The 18,508-nt window shown below is 39.6% G+C and overlaps 6 protein-coding genes and 1 long non-coding RNA gene across 9 annotated transcripts; 2 read left to right on the forward strand and 5 right to left on the reverse strand.

The window, feature by feature from the left end:
• Positions 1-487: 487 nt before the first annotated feature.
• LOC17892881 (pectin acetylesterase 5) lies at positions 488-4,185 on the reverse strand. 2 transcript variants are annotated; one of them, XR_002834730.1, is made up of 14 exons: positions 3,938-4,185; positions 3,774-3,856; positions 3,563-3,692; positions 3,373-3,452; positions 3,176-3,265; positions 2,892-3,016; positions 2,612-2,672; positions 2,427-2,480; positions 2,242-2,319; positions 2,043-2,148; positions 1,650-1,795; positions 1,363-1,547; positions 769-915; positions 488-663 (listed from the first exon to the last, which is right to left on the reverse strand). XR_002834730.1 is itself a non-coding variant. In XM_006297683.2 (12 exons), the coding sequence occupies exons 1-12, from the start codon at positions 4,149-4,151 to the stop codon at positions 1,440-1,442; spliced, it is 1,275 nt and encodes a 424-aa protein (XP_006297745.1). In that variant the 5' UTR covers positions 4,152-4,185; the 3' UTR covers positions 994-1,439. The 2 variants fall into 2 exon arrangements, 1 of the variants encoding a protein (XP_006297745.1); XM_006297683.2 differs by lacking the exons at positions 488-663; positions 769-915 and having other exon boundaries at positions 994-1,547.
• A 266-nt stretch (positions 4,186-4,451) lies between these two features.
• LOC17893093 lies at positions 4,452-6,820 on the forward strand. The gene is made up of 5 exons (XM_023786472.1): positions 4,452-5,032; positions 5,429-5,486; positions 5,571-5,688; positions 5,786-5,903; positions 6,477-6,820. The coding sequence occupies exons 1-5, from the start codon at positions 4,478-4,480 to the stop codon at positions 6,528-6,530; spliced, it is 903 nt and encodes a 300-aa protein (XP_023642240.1). The 5' UTR covers positions 4,452-4,477; the 3' UTR covers positions 6,531-6,820.
• Positions 6,821-7,052: 232 nt separating this feature from the next.
• LOC17891740 (heat shock 70 kDa protein 3) lies at positions 7,053-9,477 on the reverse strand. The gene is made up of 2 exons (XM_006297112.2): positions 9,172-9,477; positions 7,053-8,939 (listed from the first exon to the last, which is right to left on the reverse strand). The coding sequence occupies exons 1-2, from the start codon at positions 9,383-9,385 to the stop codon at positions 7,204-7,206; spliced, it is 1,950 nt and encodes a 649-aa protein (XP_006297174.1). The 5' UTR covers positions 9,386-9,477; the 3' UTR covers positions 7,053-7,203.
• Positions 9,478-10,994: 1,517 nt separating this feature from the next.
• LOC17893011 lies at positions 10,995-13,991 on the forward strand. The gene is made up of 3 exons (XM_006299529.2): positions 10,995-11,789; positions 11,877-12,044; positions 12,218-13,991. The coding sequence occupies exons 1-3, from the start codon at positions 11,256-11,258 to the stop codon at positions 13,838-13,840; spliced, it is 2,325 nt and encodes a 774-aa protein (XP_006299591.1). The 5' UTR covers positions 10,995-11,255; the 3' UTR covers positions 13,841-13,991.
• Positions 11,683-12,240, reverse strand: LOC111831394. The gene is made up of 3 exons (XR_002834582.1): positions 12,146-12,240; positions 11,854-12,000; positions 11,683-11,774 (listed from the first exon to the last, which is right to left on the reverse strand). It is a non-coding gene; the product is annotated as an uncharacterized LOC111831394 (long non-coding RNA).
• Positions 13,992-14,098: 107 nt separating the features above from the next.
• On the reverse strand, positions 14,099-14,881 carry LOC111831393 (dolichyl-diphosphooligosaccharide--protein glycosyltransferase subunit 4C). 2 transcript variants are annotated; one of them, XM_023785421.1, is made up of 2 exons: positions 14,786-14,881; positions 14,099-14,445 (listed from the first exon to the last, which is right to left on the reverse strand). In XM_023785421.1, the coding sequence occupies exon 2, from the start codon at positions 14,443-14,445 to the stop codon at positions 14,338-14,340; it is 108 nt and encodes a 35-aa protein (XP_023641189.1). In that variant the 5' UTR covers positions 14,786-14,881; the 3' UTR covers positions 14,099-14,337. The 2 variants fall into 2 exon arrangements, with proteins under 2 accessions (XP_023641189.1, XP_023641190.1); XM_023785422.1 differs by lacking the exon at positions 14,786-14,881 and adding an exon at positions 14,577-14,701.
• Positions 14,882-15,017: 136 nt separating this feature from the next.
• On the reverse strand, positions 15,018-18,318 carry LOC17892789 (UNC93-like protein 3). Its single transcript, XM_006297649.2, has 10 exons — positions 18,010-18,318; positions 17,516-17,673; positions 17,317-17,380; positions 17,111-17,224; positions 16,951-16,995; positions 16,452-16,702; positions 16,031-16,121; positions 15,833-15,945; positions 15,437-15,560; positions 15,018-15,343 (listed from the first exon to the last, which is right to left on the reverse strand). Exons 1-10 carry the CDS (start codon positions 18,172-18,174, stop codon positions 15,161-15,163), a joined length of 1,308 nt encoding a protein of 435 aa, XP_006297711.1. The 5' UTR covers positions 18,175-18,318; the 3' UTR covers positions 15,018-15,160.
• Positions 18,319-18,508: the final 190 nt, after the last annotated feature.

Genomic DNA, 18,508 nt, shown 5'->3' on the forward strand with positions numbered 1-18,508 from the left:
AGCTTATGTTTTTTTTTTTCAGACTTTACGAATAAGAAAAGTCAGATGTATTGCAAAACTCTTTGCTTCCACGTTCTCTCCATCCCTTAGTCGTTGACAAATATTTCTATTCTATAAAGGATCCGCAAAACATAATTACGTGCTTAACCACATATATATATATATATATATATATATATATATATTATGCTTAAGCACGTAATTATGTTTTGCGGATCCTTTATAGAATAGAAATATTTGTCAACGACTAAGGGATGGAGAGAACGTGGAAGCAAAGAGTTTTGCAATACATCTGACTTTTCCTTATCGTAAAACCTTTTTACTATTTCTAAAAGTTTCAGCTAATTCACTCTCCATTCTTGTTTAGACGTACGTGTGGTTATAGTTATACCAAGCTCATTCATATGGTTCGATACATCCATACTTGGCATAGGCATAGTCACATTTTGGTTATGTAAATTAAAAAACATGCATCGGCAGAACAGTTAATAACATGCTTACGATTTTGACGCAATAGTAACTGTATCAATCCGCTTATTACATTCACATGGCTATTTAAGGTAAAACCAATGTTCAACAAGATGTATTGCACGGGTAAGGCCAATGGATTAGCTTCACAGGTCTTCTGTTGAAGTACCAATCACCTACAGACTCTGTAATTGTCTGTTCCAACAGCAACAAAACGAAAGAGATACGAAAACGTGGTCAGTTCATTTGTTAGTAGATAGTCTCGTGAAAATAAAGCAACAGATTACGTTACGTTTGTACCTTCTTTTCGATCCTTGTTAAAGTTTGGGAGTGCCATGTCTCTGTTATAAATGTCTGGCGATGAGCATTGCACGAGTTTATGAACATCCCACCGTCTTTGTTCTGATGGAATTCCCCCAATAGCATCCATCAGAGAACTGCGAAAACCTGCAAATCATATAAGATAAATACAGAGCATGATAGTATTAGAAAACATAACTCATGCTCCAAGGAAGACCAAAGATCTTAATAAAGCTGGTAAGATTTATAGATAATCACAAAGGGATCAACAAAACAGAGTTCATGTCTACGGATTGTAATCTGAAACAGATGAGAATTTTGGTAAAGCAAACAGTTTTAAAGAATCAACTTGCTCATCCTGGTGTGACATTAAAGAACTTCTACCAACATTAAAGCAAACCTTGTACAAATAAGTTACAATCAGCATATACATATGAGACTGCCAAGTGGCAATTTGTGTATACTCAATCAATATGGAGACGATATAACATGAAGTCATGAACATTGTGCATGAAGTCCCTATGTGATCAACTACACTAGGAAACAACGCAGTTGGCTTTCCCTGGACATCTTCAGTTTCAAGAAGATGGAAACCTTTAAGGACTCATATGGATTGAGAAGTTTGAGGAAACGACAGCTCCGTGGATGAAGAATTCTGGAGAAATTCAAGTTCAGGTGAAATTCAAGTTGTAACAAGAGGGGTTGCACGGGTAAGGACAATCGATTAGCTTCACCGGTTTTCGGTTGAAGTACCAGTCACCTACTGATTCTGCAATTGTCTGTTCCAACAACAACAACGAAAAAAAAGAGACACGAACCTGGTTAGGTCATTTGAAAGAAGAAAGGCTCGGGAAAGCAAACAACACGTCAAAAGCCGTTACCTTATTTTCTATTCTTGGTGAGGTTGGGGAGTGCCATGTCACTGACATGACTGTCTGGCAATGAGCAAAGCAGGAATCAATGAACATCCCACCATCTTTGTTCTGATGAAATTCCCCTATAGCATCCATCAGAGAACTGCGAAAACCTGCAAATCAAATAGTTTATATATATAATTAGAGTAAAACCACATTAGAACATTTATCTATGCTCCGAGTAAGATCTTATAATTCTCATAAATATTCAACTTGTATCTAAATAAAGGCGAAATATCTATAGCTACTTCACAGCTTGGTCATCTACTGACTGTACTTTGATACAGAGGAGACTTTTGATGATCGGGTTAGAGCTTATCCTTGTTTAACATCATTAAGATCTATTAAGGATTAAAATACCATGTAAAACTTTCATCTGTGCAGCATCACATTCTTTAATATTGAGTCTGCACTTTGCCCAAGTTTTATCTGGATCCGCAGAAGGTGGTACTAAGACATTTTGAATCTGAATGTGTGCTTGGTATTAGTAAGAAAATAAACATAAATTGGAGGAATCAAATGGAAGTAGGCAATGAGTGTTTTGATTGTTGACTCTAACCTGCCAAAAATCGTAGGCTGGGTTGACAAGAAATACCGGAGTTTTTATGTATTTCAAGAATTCGTGAGGAAACATACACTGCAAATATTAAAAAACTAGAAGTCTCAACACTAATTATAATCAGACAAAGAAAGATTATACCAGTAGATGGAAAATACAAAATCAAAGTAATAGACAAAACCTACCTTAGATGGCTCAATTTTGGCTACACATTTCTGATCCAAGCTCTTACCTACTCCCTGGTTGGTATCAACCGCAGCAACCCAGCACAGAACCATGCAAAAATCGATGACATGTTCTTTCGATGAAGAATTCAAGAGAATATATCGCAAAATATGATTTCGACTATTGACAGAAAGTGAATAGGAACCTGCAGGTTAACAACATCATGATAGAAAGACCTCATTGTTGGGTTTCCAAGGACATTAAGCCTGAAAGGAAGGAAAATAGCTTTACTAAGACTGAGAGAGTGTGAGTTTGATTCACGTCGGAAGTAACTTCCAAGGTCTGTGGAGTATAGGCTGCTAAAAAGTCTAACACGTGTGCTTCTTAAACCTAGCTTAGACTTTAAGAACTTAACAAAAGAGCAATGGAATTCATGAGCTGTCGAAAGGTCATGAGGAAAGGAAGTTATACGAGCATAAACATACACGTTGAGAAAGAAGCCTCCATCAGAAACACATTTGACAGCTGCACTTTTTGGAAGATGATCTCGAAAGTAATCACAATGTATAAGAGATGCCAAGCCACCAGCAGAACATCCTGTAAGTATGGCCTATGTTTTCTCAAATTTACAAAAGAAGAAGAAAAATTAAAATGTAGCAACTTGCTTAAGTAGGCGAATTTGACAAATGCAGAGGAGATATATGGACACATTTTCATTGTCACCAGAAGCACATTGAAAAATTCATTTTTAGAAGATCATGGATGTTACCCGTTCCGCATTTGACATGCCCATTGACAACAGTTCATCAATAATAGCCTCCCAAATGAGCTGACCCCGAAAGAAAAGCCGTGTTCCATTCTGAGAAGTGAGAAAGAGAGATTCAAAGAAAACATGAAAGTATACAGCTTAAGTTGCATTCAATAGAATCTGACACAAATTTCTCAGCCTACCAAAGCCCTATTTACCTTAAATTCAGCTTCAGGATGTCCAGCAAACGACGCACCATCACAGTACCGTATCGCAACCTTGTTCCAGTTAAAGAATTCTGCAAAAAAAAAAAAAAAAAAAAGGCGACCTACTTCATATACAAGTAGTCTAGAAGAAGGTCAACTATAAAAGACAACGATGGAGAGAAGCTAATACAGATTCCCATACCAGGGTTTTGAGACGGGTCACTGCTTAAAACACCTTGAAAGGCCACTTCTTGCTCAAAGTAGTTGGAAGAACCTAATTTAGTCATTGCTCGAGCAGAACATGATGCAATAGTATTGCACCAGCCTCCACCCTTGTATATATATCACTCAAATATATCACACGTTCCAAGTAAAATCATCGACTATAAATTGTATCAACAAAAAATGAATACCTCCAAGTGAACAAGCCAGCTTTTGGAGCCAGATCCAGAACCTTCATGGATATGGTACCCAGGCAAGCTTCCATCCAAACAAACTAAGAAATTGAATAAAAATTTCAATTAAAAATCAAAACTTTCAAAGCGTAAGAAAAAACATAGAGGATTAGTAACAGTACAAGCTCCTCTCTCTTTGGCTATACTCGACAACTGCAGTTTAACCAGATCGCTGATAGGCAGAGATCGGTCAACGGAGGGTATAGAGTCTGACGTGGGATCGAAGAAGAAAGAGAGGAAAAATACGATTAATACACATCCGATTGAAGCGACAAGCCAGTCGCTTTTTGCCCATTTTCTACACCGTAGCAGAGAACTAAACCTTGGAATCGCCATTGATGAACAAGCAAAGGGAGCTAGCTATCACTACACTGTTTCAAAAAATACTGTATGTTAATTATATTACATCTGTGGGGTTAGTCGATTGAGCCAGCTCAACCGAATGATTGATACGTAATCGAAAAGTCAAGAGAACCTCATACCAATAAAACCAGGCTAAGGAAACCGAACTTACCGGTTTAAATCGGGGAGCGAGTTGAACCGGACTGGATGTGGAAATACCTAAAGCCTCTTCATGGTTTAGCGGGTTTACATTTTCAATGTTTTGAAACTAGCTATTTTGCCGCCTTGCACGGAGAAAACAGTGTGTTGGAAACGCTTCAATGGCGTCTTCATCGGCAACATCGCTGGTTTCATCATATACCTTCGATGATAAAGACCTAGAAGACGCTGATTTATGGGCGGTGATTGATTCCGCCGCCGCCGCAGCTACTACCGCCGGTAAATCTCCGAAACCCCTCGCGATTAGGTATCCAAACTACAATTCTCCTCCGACGCCTGTTTCGTATCCTTCTCCTCAGTCGAAGCTTCTTCAGATCCCGAATCGTGAACCTAATCTCGGCCGGCGGTTGAATGAGGAGTCTTCTCGTCCGAACAAAATGGCCAGATCTCGCGTATTGTCTGAGGTGAAGAGTGAGAGTCCGATGGCTCTTGTCACGACGGCGAACCGGAATTCGACGCCAATTATCAATTCTACGAAGTTTACTTCGCCGGAGAGTTACTTGTCGCCTGGGATTAGGCAGTCTACGCCCTTCGTGGAGGTTTCTCCGTCAGCGAGCTGCGTTAAGAACGATCCGGTTAACGAGATGCGACATTGCTTGTCCGGGAGCTTTCCTTCAGCTACTCTGTTCAAGGAGTACCAGAATACAGCCATGGCGGTATCTCCAATTGCTCTATTCATTGAATTTTATCCTTCGAAGATTTTGTAAATCCCATGGATTTGCTATGATGATTTGGGAACCTATGAAGAAACCTCAAGCTTCTTAAGATGAAGGATCGTAAAAGTTTTCCTAGATTTTGTTGATTTTCAAGAACAGTTTTGTGCATTGAAGGTGTTCGACGAAATGTCAAGGAATTTACATGATTTTTTTTCGATCGTGACTTGTTTATAGCTTCGTTTCTTCATCAAGAATGTCTATAATACTATTCTAGATCACTAGTTTTATGTTTGCTGATTTTGGATTCACACAACCACTATCATATTCTTATCGTTACATCAAATGCTATGATTTTGTGTAACAATTATTCTAACATGGCTTCATCAATTATTACAGATTCTAGAGAAATCTGATTACACGATGATATCAGGGAAGGCATACATTAAAAAGTCAGGTGAGAGGTTATGCTTGCTGTCTGCATATTGTTATCTTTACATTTGATATTGGTTTTGATGCTGCATTGTATGGAAATGTCTAGGTTGGAGGAAAATTTCGTTTTACTTCAATGTGTCTTATGAAATCAGAGACAAGACTATTGAATTTGACGAAAACAGAAATGTCCAGCGTGCTGAGTTCATTGTCCGAGCCATCATGCAGTAATGTTCTTCTCTATAAACTTGGATCTGATGGTGGTTGAGAAAATAGAGTACAGTGATTAATTGTTGATTAACCTTTTATCTTATGGTCTCACAGTGGAGGGAGATTTGCTGACGGATGGGGCTCTTGTGAGCGACGTGAGAAAAAATTTCTTAAACCAAATCACGATATCCCCAGCACCGCAGAAACCAGAGCCAAAAACCGAGCTTGCCAGGTAAGCTTCCTCTCTAATGCTCTTGGTTACTGAATGTAGTTGCTATGCCAATTTCTCATAGACTATGCTAGCTGAATTTGAAACATCTGCATGACTAGTGTAGGTAAGAAAGAGACTTCGAGAATGAAGTAGTTTAAACTGTCAGTTTTTTAGCTTTAAGGTTCTGCATATATGCTTTCTACCTAGCTGTTTCTCCAATTTAGCCTCTTTAAAATTGCCAGAACTAAAAGGGAATGGTTGAGACAAGACAACACAGTGAGTTCTTGCAGCTTACTATCAAACTGAATGCCCTTTACTGAACATTGGTCTTGCACAATGTTATGATTCCAATATAGAACTTATAGTTCTGAAAACTCATTGGTATAGTTATGATTCCAATATAGAACACACTTTTTACTAATTCAAGCAATGGGTTTAAGGAAAAAAGAAAACTTGGAATCAGAGCGTATAGAACTTAGAAAAACTTATAGTTAGGAGTTTCACGTTCTAAAAACTCATTGGTATTAGCTTCAATGTTCATTCTGCTATGTTCCTACCTCATAATGCTCTAAGAATATCCTTTTTTACCTGCAGGATCTTCTAGGAATTGGTGAATATCGAGAAAGCCCAACTGGGTTTCCACGTTGATCAGTCAAAGATCAAATGTGTTTCCCGACCTTGCCATCACCAAGCTGAATCTTACCAAACCCACACCAACCAAGTCAAGATAGAAAAGGTATGCATATATACGCATCTGTTATTATGCTACAAGATAGCTTGATCCAACTGTTGCCATGGATCTGTGAGTCTTGACTTCATAGGACGAAAACAAATGGACTCGGCTGTAATGTAGGGGATTACGATTTGTATCAAGTATCTATGTAAAATCAACATAACAAATATAACATTCAATCTTATCATTGTTTGGTTATCTCTAACTACTGTTGGTTAACAAAGGACGTCTTCAAAGAGTCGGAAGACATAAAGTCCTTAATTATTGACCTGATTTCAAAAGTTACATCGAACCAGACATAAGTCTAAAAGTATATGAGAATTTGCATCTAATACTAGTTCTGATCTCGACAAAAAAGAAAAAAAAAGTTCTGATGTTGAATAGGTTTTGCAATGAAGTAGGCGTATCTAGTATTTTTTGTCGTGACCTTCGTGATATTAAGCAAAACATCTTCTGTTTAGATTAAAAAATAAGAAACAATCGAAAATTATATTAAAAACCCAAAAATGCAGTATAAGAGAGAATAATATTGTATGTTGCAAATACAAACACAAGGCAGGATCGAACAGAGAACAGAGAAGAAGGTTATTAATCGACCTCCTCGATCTTGGGACCTGCACCTCCAGCAGAAGGAGGAACATCCTCGTCCATTCCTGCTGCAGCTGGACCACCAGCTTCACCACCTTGGTACATCTTTGCTATGATCGGGTTGCAAAGACTCTCGAGCTCTTTCATCTTGTCCTCAAATTCATCACACTCTGCTAGCTGGTTGCCTTCAAGCCATTCAATGGCTGCTTCAATAGCGTCTTCAATCTTCTTCTTGTCATCTGCTGCAAGCTTCTCACCAATCTTCTCATCACGGATTGTGTTCCTCATGTTGTATGCGTAATTCTCCAGAGCGTTCTTGGCGTCCACCTTCTTCTTATGCTCTTCGTCCTCTGACTTGTACTTCTCAGCTTCTTGAACCATTCTCTCAATCTCGTCCTTTGACAATCTTCCTTTGTCGTTTGTGATTGTGATCTTGTTCTTTTGCCCCGTTGTCTTGTCTTCAGCTGAGACGTTGAGGATACCGTTCGCATCAATGTCGAAACAGACAGTGATTTGAGGAACACCTCTTGGAGCTGGAGGGATACCAGAAAGCTCGAATTTACCCAAAAGGTTGTTGTCCTTGGTTCTTGCTCTTTCGCCTTCAAAGACTTGGATCAAGACACCGGGCTGGTTGTCTGAATAAGTAGAGAAGACTTGTTCTTTCTTTGTGGGGATGGTTGTATTTCTCTGGATCAAGACAGTCATGACTCCTCCAGCTGTTTCAAGACCGAGAGAAAGTGGTGTGACATCGAGCAAGAGGAGATCTTGAACCTTCTCGTTACCCTCACCGCTAAGAATAGCTGCCTGGACAGCTGCACCGTATGCAACAGCCTCATCGGGGTTGATGGATTTGCAAAGCTCCTTGCCATTGAAGAAATCTAGGAGCAATTGTTGGACCTTGGGGATACGGGTAGAGCCCCCAACAAGGACAACATCATCGACAGAGTTCTTGTCCATCTTAGCATCACGAAGACACTTCTCGACAGGCTCCATACACTTTCTGAAAAGATCCATGTTAAGCTCCTCGAATCTGGCACGGGTGATTGGAGAGTAGAAGTCGACACCATCAAACAATGAGTCGATTTCAATGGTAGTCTGAGCAGTAGAGGAGAGAGTCCTCTTCGCTCTCTCGCAGGCGGTTCTCAGCCTCCTTAGTGCTCTCGGGTTACCGCTGATGTCCTTCTTGTTCTTTCTCTTGAACTCTTGGACAAAGTGGTTGACCATTCTGTTGTCGAAATCCTCACCACCAAGATGAGTGTCTCCAGCAGTGGCCTTGACTTCAAAGATACCTTCTTCAATGGTGAGAAGAGAAACATCGAAGGTACCACCACCAAGGTCAAAGATCAAGACGTTCTTCTCCCCAACACTTGTGGCCTTCTTGTCAAGACCATAAGCAATAGCAGCAGCAGTAGGCTCGTTGATGATACGCATGACATTCAAACCAGCAATGACACCAGCATCCTTTGTTGCCTGGCGCTGAGAGTCGTTGAAGTAAGCAGGGACAGTAACAACAGCGTTCTTGATCGTGGTACCAAGGTAGGCTTCAGCAATCTCACGCATCTTGATGAGAATCATGGAAGAGATTTCCTCAGCAGAAAACTCCTTATCTTCGCCCTTGTAGTTGACGACGATCATAGGTTTCTCACCAGGTCCGGAGATGATCTTGAAAGGCCACAGCGCCCTGTCACTTTGAACAGAGCTGTCACTAAATCTACGACCAATCAACCTCTTGGCATCTGTCACAGAACAAAAAAGATCACAGTCAAAATCACAGGAAACAATTAATCTGATTAATAACTAATGAATGACACTTCTTAGTTTAATTCCTAAATTAGTAAGTAGCTCAATCTTCAGAATACAGAAGTATAAAATTGAACAATGGCTCTCAGTATCTCCTAAATCATTGCTACGCAATCTTACAGATCTACTTATATCTTAGGATAGTGGAAGAAGATAAAAAAAACGTACCGAAGACAGTGTTAATCGGGTTCATGGCGACCTGATTCTTGGCGGCATCACCAATCAACCGTTCGGTGTCAGTGAAGGCGACGTAAGACGGCGTGGTCCTGTTACCTTGGTCATTAGCAATGATCTCAACACGGTCGTGTTGCCAAACTCCAACACAAGAATACGTGGTACCGAGATCGATACCAATCGCTGGACCTTCTCCTTTACCAGCCATTGTTAATTCTTTGAGCTAAAAAACAGTAAAAATCGAAAGAAACTTTGATTAAGGGGTTGAGTGCGGCTAGGTTTTCTTTCTTTCTATATTTTCCGACAGAAGAGGGTCGAAGGAGAAGTCTTTATAGTCTTGTAGTTGTGTTTCGAGAATGTTCGATTGGCTCGATATGTGACCACACGATCTTTCGGAGGTTGGATCTGACGGTCCCGGGACGATTCTCCTTTTTTGCACTTTTTCCTTTTCCGACCTTTTAAAATATTAAAATAATAAAGGAGGGTTTCAGGTAACTTACCAAGTTGGGTTTGGACGCAAAGCCGTTTAAAACTGTTCGAGAATGTTCGGTTCGGTGGCTTAGTGAAAGTCGGTCATTGGCCGTGACTTATTATTATTTTTGTGTACAGCTTGACATTTCTTTGTGTTCTCATTGGCTTCTTGCGTCGGTCCATTAGTCACCGTCAGTTTTTAAAAAAATTCTGTTTTGTCTGCAAACAAACTACTAGGATGACTAGGCTTGAGAGAGCCAATGGGCTTTTATATCTTGGAGAAAATTTCATGTGCTAGCTTATAACCTATTATTATAAGTTGCATATGATTGGTGATGAAGCCTTGGTTCAAGGATAGAGAGCTATATTATTTGTCCAAATATATAGTGTCGGTGAAATGAGCCCCATGATTCAAGGATAGAGATATTCAAAAAGAGCCCAAAGAATAGTGGTAAAGTGTAAGAGATTAAGGGCCTCTTTTGATGACCAAAATGGCCCAAAATAACAAGTAAAAGAGTTATGCAAAATGGACGATAGGTGTTTTTTCGTTGCCATGCAATAACTGTAGTGTGTTTTTTAAAAAAAATTCCATGCAATAACTTGAACAATCTCAAAGAATGTATTTTAGCAATTATTAATCAACAATTTAAGGAACTCAACAAAAAAAAAAGGGGAACTCATTTTCCATTTGGATTACTTTTAAAAACGAATAATATATTTTTGTGGCACAGAAAGTTGCATCCATGAATGGGAAAATAGAATAGGGTGTACATGTTACATGTACCAAGTATATGATAGTGTAGGACCAAATTAATTATTCCATTCAAATTCCCTCGGGAAGAGGACATAATACTAACCATGAAGCGTGCAGCTTTGTGATAAATGCTCAATCTCTCTACTTGAACTCCAACTCCTGTTGATGATCTGACTCCTCCTGTCTTTCAACACCACTTTTTTCTTCTTCTCTTTTAATTTGTCTTATTCCATAATTAATTTAGTTTTATGTTTATCAAACACTTACCCTTTCTTTCGGTCGACGAAATATCAAACTGGACAACGAAAGGTCGACTACGTGGCGAGGCGAAATAACATGTTCAACACTTGGCAATGGAAACAAATCATCAAGCTCTCGAGAAACTTGGAGAAGATATATAACTACTTTGTCAGTTGTTTGAATTACCTATACTTTTTTTTAGTTTACAGAGTGAGTTTTGAGTTTCCCTCGCACCTAACTAAACGTGTATTACAGCCTAAACCCAAAGTATCTAAAATGTGTATCAGTTGCTTTATTTCCGTTTCCATTCCCCCTTTTGATGTATGGCTTTGCCTAAACCGAAAATATAGCCCTATTGCATTAATGAGTCTAGTTTTGTTTGGTTCCTTTACTACAAAATGTAGAATATGAAATTACTTGGAGCTAAGAGACAGCTGCTCATAAGTCTTAACTCTTTGACGTTAACACTCTAATTCCCATCACAGCTTATTTATACGTAGTCTCCTTGCTCACCATAACCTTCATCTCATCTTTCTCACCATAACCTTCATCTCATCATCTTTATCTAAAGAATAATTCCTTACAAAACTCCACAAAACAAACCGTAAAAAGAATGCGTGATACAACATGGCTCGAGCGACTTGGCCTGGCTCTAAGAACCGTTATGGCTTGTCTCATCGTGAGCTTAACAACTTTGTACGGTCCCAAACAACTAAAACACTTCACAACATTTCCAGCCTTCTCTTACTTGACCACAATCCTGATCTGGCTCTCCGATGCTGAACCAACATACGGCGAAGTACTCAAGTGCTGTGTTGATGTCTCTTACGCCACTTTTCAGACAATAGCCATTGCACTAGTGAGTGTCTTGGTGGTTGGACCAGCTTCACTAGCAAATAGCTTGGTGGCTCCAGTTGCTGTGGCTCTAGCGTCATTCATCGTGGCTTTCCCCGTTTCCACGAGTCTTCTGACTAAACGGATTGCCTTTGGGCAAATTGTTGTCGTCTACGTGACTTTTGTCGTCTTCAATGGAGAGGTGGCTCATGTTTTCATGCTCCCGGTTCATGTGGCGGCCAGTACAGCACTTGGAGCCATCGCTTCTCTCCTCGCCGTGCTTCTCCCGTTTCCAAGGCTAGCTCATAGTCAGGTGAGTCTTGAAAATATTTTTCGTTCTTCATGAATGATAGATGACACAGTCACAAATTATTTACCTTGGGTTTTAAATGGTTTGCAGATGAGTAAGGATTGCAAATTATATGCTGAAACTGCTCTTGAGAGGTTGAATTTGTTCGTCGAGGTCATGATGGCTCGAGACAACACCACAGCTAAGGTTTTGATCGCACGGGCTGCTTCATTATCTGCAGCAGCAAAAAGCATACTCAAAAGCATCAAAATCCACCATGTAAGCCAACTGTCCGAACGAAATTAAACATGAAAATTGAAATATCATTTGTTACTTAAAACAAATACAAAAGAAAATATCAACAGTTAGAAATTTGTAACTCTTTTGGTTTCGGCTCATCTTGTGGGACTGATCAACTGTTTCTGATGAATATATTCTTTGGAAACAAACAGGGGCGTTTGGCATGGGAGCGACCAGATACAAGATTCTTGAGAAGGAAGCAGAAGTTGGATCCTGAGGAGAAACTCCATGCAACAGAATTTCTGATGAGGGGGCTGGAGCTGGCATTGGGTTCTTGCAGTTCCTTTCCTCAAGGCATGACCCGCGATGAACTGACTTGTCTTTTAGAAGGTCCCAGAACACATATCTCTCCCCAGTCACCATCTACTCTCAGGTCCCAAGATAGTCTAGGATGGAATCTTGAGGCTGGGTCTCTGTCCACGACAGCTTTACCGGAGTGTTTCTTCTGGTACTGCGTAAGACTCTTCAGAGGTGATTTCTTATCTGTGAGACAAGACAGTAAATCTGTAAATAGAAGTAACACGGAGGAAGAAACTCAGCCAGAAAACGAAGAATTATCCATAACCAAAAAGGTTTTAGACATTCTTTGTGTCTGGATGGCCAGAGAAAAGTTTGTTTTTGCATTCAAGTGCTCGGTGTCTCTAGGCCTTGCGGTTCTATTTGGTATTATGTATAATAAACAGAATGGGTATTGGTCGGGTCTTACTGTAGCCATTAGCCTTGTAAGCGGGAGGCAAGCAACACTAACAGTAGCAAATTCTCGCCTACAAGGGACAGCGATGGGATCAGTCTACGGTCTGTTATGTTGTTATGTTTTCCACAGACTAGAAGAATTCAGGTTCTTACCTCTGCTCCCTTGGATAATCCTTGCCGTCTTCATGAGGCACAGCAAAGTCTACGGCCAACCTGGAGGAGTTACAGCTGCCATTGCTGCACTGTTGATACTTGGAAGGAGAAATTATGGAGCGCCAACTGAGTTTGCGATTGCTCGCATTGTTGAAGCTTCAATTGGGTTGCTCTGTTTTGTCTTTGGGGAGATTCTCGTTACCCCTGTGAGAGCAGCAACCCTTGCAAGAACCGAACTTACCCATTGTCTTGATGCCCTCTTAGATTGCATCCAGTCACTGGTTCTCTGTTCTGAGCAGAGGAACCAGAAAATGTCAGTGGTTACAGGTTTGAGAAAAAGGCAGGCAAAACTCAAATCTCATGTAGACGCATTAGAAAGGCTTACAGCAGAAGCCTTAACAGAGCCTAACATTCCGTTTCTCCGCCCACTCAACACGGTCAGTTACTACAAGCTTTTGGGCTCTTTTTCGAAGATATCTGATCTTTGTCTCTATGTTTGTGATGGCCTCGACAACCTATCTGGAGTTCAACCAAAACTTGTGTTTCCTTGGGAAAACATCACTCATGACCTGAGAGCATTCCAAGAAAAGCTTAACCCTTCGGTGAAATGCTTAGAAAAGATGGCTTTAACCAAGTCGCAAGCAAGACTCCAAAAGGAGTTGCAGAAGAGAAAGATATGCCACGATGTTGAAGCAGGAGTAACATGCAATGAAAACTACTCAAACATGGAGTTGGGTCCAAGCCAGGAAGATGCAGAGAGGTTTTCGGTTTCTTTCGTAATGCTACTGAAGGAAGCAACTGACAAGATAAGTGAAGAGGTTCTCAAGAGTGAAACTGCTCTATGCTTAAGCAGTCTAGGGTTTTGCATTAGCAGATTGATGCAAGAAACAGTAAGTATTATGGCAGAAATAACCCATACAACAACTTGATTTTTGGAAGAATATTAGAGGATGTTTGGTAACTATAGCACAAACGATTATGTAAGAAACACTTGAGTGTACAAAATTAATGTAAAAACAGAGAGAATTGTAGCAAAATGAAGCAAATCTTTACGATGGTAAAATCCTGCAAACAGAACAATGAACATTCACTAAGCTGTGTCTGCTTTCTCCCTTAAGTAACAATGAAAGAACTCAGGTCTCATGGTTGGTCATTGTATCAGTGAGCTTTTAACACCCAAACAAACATATAAAACCCGGAAATTGCTCTAGAAACAAGCCTTTTTTTTATGTTGAATTGACATGGTCTATGAGACTACAAATTATAGAAAAGAGAGATGTCTCCAGCTAGAACCACATTGTCAACATACATCAAAAACCTTACTGAAAACAGCAAAAACATGTTCAATGAACGACATAATAGTTTCTGACATATCAGACTAGTGTTGTAGAAGAAACCTAACAATGGTTGAATTTGAAGCTCATCTCTATTCGAATTTAGGGTCAGCCATCACAAAGTGGTAGGCTATCACCAGTATGAAAATGAAGATTCCCAGGAAATTGGCAAAGAAGCCCAGATCTTGATCGTCAAACATCTGTAACAATTACAAAATAACCAACCATTGGAGGATATTAGCATAAAGAGATATATAATAAGGCTCATCATGTGAAGACCAAACTGTTTCAGCTATAAAAATAATATCGGCAGCAACAATTGCGGTTATACATATTATGAATCCACAACTCTGGTTCATCACAAAATTGATCCATAGAAACTAGAAGCGGACATTGATTGGATCTGATAGCAGTAAGATGAAACAAAGGCTTTGCTCAGATCACTGTGTAAATACCCAGGAGACTGAAGATCCAATTACCCAAAACTTTCAAGCAAAACAAAATTCGATTACAAAGATCCCACATAAATTATTTATTTACCTTCGGAAGCGCAGAGAATTTTCGTGAAACCTGGAGGAGCAGAGAGAACTCGTGAAATGTGTTTCAACGTTGAAGTCTCTCTGAAGCAGATTTGTTTTAAGCTAAAGCACGACTCCAACGGCGTCGTTTTCTTATTAATTCGCAATTTATTAGATTTGGTCATTATCGGTTTGGCACAAGTCTCATATCCTGAACCGGATAGATTTAAAACCGAAAAATAAAGAAAGCGAAGAAGAGTTAAAAAGTTGAATATGCAATCGGATACATTATAATATGCAATACCATTTCTTTCTTTCTTTCTTTACAATTGAATTGAGAATAATGTTTTAAGCTTTTCACACTAGTCTTCTCCCCAAACGTAAACAGATCAAAGCGTCATTCGTCGTGGGAGAATACTTTTTCTACCTTGAGAGCTAAAAACAGGAAAGAGACAAGTGAGAAACAGACCATAACGAGCATCACTATGACCATTGCTTGCAGTGATATGTACGGGCTTAGGAAGAACACTATCGCTATCGCTGCGCTCTGCCATACTTTTAGCTGCGCAAACGCTCCTTCCTGTTTCCCACAAGTACAAACAAAGGATAGTGGGTTTAGAGGAATTTTTATCATGTTTATTCAGTGAATGAGACTCTTGCTAATGATATTTACCGTGTCATGTTTGAAGAGTAGTGCGAGAAGAGCACTGATTTGAGTGTTTAATATTCCGTCACCAATTCCTAATATCGCCGCCATTATCAGTGGGTAAGCTGTGCCAAGTATTCCGCTTGTTTGCCTACATCATCATATCACCATAGTTTAGCTTCTTCAAAGCACTTGTCGGTTGTGAGTTTCACACAATTCCTAACTCTGGCACAATTTCACATATATGACAAAGAAGTCGGCATGATTCCAAAACGAAGTTGCTTGATCAATGTCACAATATACATACCAGTTACCTATAATGAAAGTTCTATGAGGAAACCAGTACTCTTCCCCTAACGAAGACAATGTTATAGACTAACTATGTCTCTATTTGTGAAGTTGTTAGTGGTGTGAGTAACGAACCTGTACCCAAGAAGAAGCCAGAGAAATATAGAAGCTTGAGCAAGAGCTCCACCAGAAACTATGAAGGTGATTGATGACAAGCCAGAGGTAAACCGTCCAGCAGTCATTGAACACTAGAATGATTCACAACATGAAAAATAAATAAGAATTCACATCATATAACCCACGCAAGTAAGAAAAAATTTCCTTTAAACGTACAACTGCATCAAGAGCTCCGTAGACTGCCATTGCCCCACCAACACCTGAGACACCAATCGCCGGTGTAACAATCTCCTTTGTAAACTCAGCCCTATCGAAGAGAAGACATAACTTGTAAGAAAAATGAAAAATGTACATTCTTTTTTTTATGCAAAAAAAAATAACAAACTTTTTCTGATTTAGCTGACAAGAAATGAAAACTTATTTAAAAGTTGGAAACAACTATTTAATTCTGAAAGCCCACAAGGAATTTTATGAAAGTTATCTAGGGGACGATATTATTTTGTTCTGCAGATTAAATCCTAAAGACTGAATGAAGTCTGACTCCTAGGTGAACGCCCTAACAGTACTTTATTTAATCATATCCTTGTGACAAAAAGGAAACACGAGGAATGTATATACAGCTTATTTAGATACATACCAAACAAATGCTTGTTGCAATCCTGAATATGCAAGTAGTGGGACAATCAGTAGCATACGTATGTCGAGCAAAGGAGTGATTATCATTCTCGGAAGAGAAACCAAGGAATCAACTAAGCCCACAGGTGAACCAACATCTTCTTTTCCATCTTCTCCATCTATTTTCCGAATGAAGAACATTAGTATTGTTCCTAATGTCATACTGAAGAGAAACACCAACATCAATAAGGTAGTGCCACTGGTGCTTCCTTCCTACAGTCATGTCAACAAGAAGAAAAGAATGGTGTGGGGGAATCCAACTAGAATGGGAAATATATAAATAGTCACTGTGAAGGTGGTATCATGATCTGCTATTAAATACTTCAGCCTTAGAATAATTGCATCGTTGACGCGATGAAAGAAACTAAAAAGTAGAAACCAAAAAGGGAAGCCATCATGACAATCACTAAGACTCTAATACATGCTATTGGATTGCTGTCAACAGTAGAAAAAGTTTGTACCTTTCCATCTTTCAGCAATGCAAGTGTAATGAGATTCCCAAACAGCTATGAAAAGATTAACATGAAAAGTGTCAAGAGGAATAATTTAAGGTAGTATACTAGATTCTGCGGTAAGCAAAAAGAAGGGGCATTAAAAAAATATAATCAAACAAGCATGCACCTGGTGGCAGGCAAACATAGCCCAAAACTCCCCATTGAACACACCAATTACCGAACCTTCATGCACACCATGATCTTTAGCATGGCTTCTGGCAATTGATGTAAGGTATGTTCCCTAATGTAGTCAAGAAAAATTTGAGTTAAGGTCTTGAATTCCAATACATATCCGCATGATTAACATTGGAGAACTGGAACATGTAGTTGCACCTGGCCAACCCATATTATTGAAGCAGCAAATCCAAGGTATAAAGAGGCTGGTACCATAGTAAACCTAGAATCAAACACCATTTGTCAAGAAAAAGTGTCGAAAGTGAGTGAATGAATAAAAGATTCAAATACATAGAGACATTCTATAGCCAAAAGAAGCAGAAGCTAGTCATGAAGACAAGAGAACAGATGAGAATACCATGATGGCTTGAGATTCGCAGCGACAAAAAGCCAATACCCTGTAGTTCCTAAAATCAGAGCATTCTTTGATCCCATTGACCGGACAACCAAAGAAGCAACCATGGAACAAAACATGAAGGACACATACAATATCCCAAGAGAGATTGTTCCCAAATCCTGAAAGAATCAAAACAACTCAAAAACCACCAAACATACACGCAAAGAAACCAATTTAAGCTGTGTGATCCTCGAACAACAGACAATATTGTGTCTCAACATAATTAAAGACAACAACCTCACGAGTCCTGCTCCTAAAATTCATATTCCTCACAAGATCCGTCAATACAAAATGGCAACCAAATCCCAGCCAGCAGAGCATAAATGTAAGTTACACAATCATCAGAAATTCAAAAATTGCATATAACCTCTACTATTTGCTACTGATTTCCCCGAATACAAATATAAACCAATCAACTTCGACACTGGAGGAAAAAAGTAAGATCGAGGGGGTACCTTATTAACAGTAGTTTCGAGGTTCTGAGCAGCACCATAGGCGAGGAAGATTAAAAGAAAAGAGATGCTGAGGATATGAACATCCCTTGTGTAGCTCTTTCCAGTTCTTTCCTTACGATCGTCACCAGAGACCAGCGGCGCCTCCTCGTCGTCTCGAGAATCCATGGAGGAGGAGTGATCCTTCCAACACCTCACCGGCTACAGCTCCGGGAAAGATGAGCGGATGAGCTCCACGAAGAGTGAAAGTCAAACCCCCGTAGAAAGAGAGATAGATTCCTACGGAATACAAGGAGTCATTTCAGAGATTTGGAACTTCCAAGACTCAATGGTGACGATGTTTTGGTACAGTTTGATTACGGTTTAGTTTATTATTAATCCGGTATAATTTGAAATTTCAGTTTTTACCGGTTCGGACTGAATTGAGAATAGGATTAGTTGGGCTAGGCCCATTTAAGAGAACCTCCAGATATAGTAATTTCAGTTTATTTCCCGGGAAAAC

The sequence above is a fragment of the Capsella rubella genome, unplaced genomic scaffold (genome assembly GCF_000375325.1).
Source record: "Capsella rubella cultivar Monte Gargano unplaced genomic scaffold, Caprub1_0 scaffold_3, whole genome shotgun sequence".
NCBI lineage: Eukaryota > Viridiplantae > Streptophyta > Magnoliopsida > Brassicales > Brassicaceae > Capsella > Capsella rubella.

Bases quoted from the DNA above. Each gene is read 5' to 3' on its own strand.
- LOC17891740 (XM_006297112.2), bottom strand. From the start codon at position 9,385: ATGGCTGGTAAAGGAGAAGGTCCAGCGATTGGTATCGATCTCGGTACC. The intron at 8,940-9,171 runs GTACGTTTTTTT...GTTCTGTGACAG, and splicing joins CCCGATTAACACTGTCTTCG to ATGCCAAGAGGTTGATTGGT.
- LOC17893011 (XM_006299529.2), top strand. From the start codon at position 11,256: ATGCGTGATACAACATGGCTCGAGCGACTTGGCCTGGCTCTAAGAACC. The intron at 11,790-11,876 runs GTGAGTCTTGAA...AATGGTTTGCAG, and splicing joins CAAGGCTAGCTCATAGTCAG to ATGAGTAAGGATTGCAAATT. The intron at 12,045-12,217 runs GTAAGCCAACTG...GGAAACAAACAG, and splicing joins AAAGCATCAAAATCCACCAT to GGGCGTTTGGCATGGGAGCG.
- LOC17893093 (XM_023786472.1), top strand. From the start codon at position 4,478: ATGGCGTCTTCATCGGCAACATCGCTGGTTTCATCATATACCTTCGAT. The intron at 5,033-5,428 runs GTATCTCCAATT...CAATTATTACAG, and splicing joins ACCAGAATACAGCCATGGCG to ATTCTAGAGAAATCTGATTA. The intron at 5,487-5,570 runs GTGAGAGGTTAT...GGAAATGTCTAG, and splicing joins GGCATACATTAAAAAGTCAG to GTTGGAGGAAAATTTCGTTT.
- LOC17892881 (XM_006297683.2), bottom strand. From the start codon at position 4,151: ATGGCGATTCCAAGGTTTAGTTCTCTGCTACGGTGTAGAAAATGGGCA. The intron at 3,693-3,773 runs GTATTCATTTTT...TATATATACAAG, and splicing joins GCTGGCTTGTTCACTTGGAG to GGTGGAGGCTGGTGCAATAC. The intron at 1,548-1,649 runs GTAACGGCTTTT...TTGTTGGAACAG, and splicing joins CACCAAGAATAGAAAATAAG to ACAATTGCAGAATCAGTAGG.
- LOC17892789 (XM_006297649.2), bottom strand. From the start codon at position 18,174: ATGGATTCTCGAGACGACGAGGAGGCGCCGCTGGTCTCTGGTGACGAT. The intron at 17,674-18,009 runs GTACCCCCTCGA...TGATTCTTTCAG, and splicing joins TCGAAACTACTGTTAATAAG to GATTTGGGAACAATCTCTCT. The intron at 16,703-16,950 runs GTACAAACTTTT...ACATGACTGTAG, and splicing joins CATTGCTGAAAGATGGAAAG to GAAGGAAGCACCAGTGGCAC.
- LOC111831393 (XM_023785421.1), bottom strand. From the start codon at position 14,445: ATGTTTGACGATCAAGATCTGGGCTTCTTTGCCAATTTCCTGGGAATC.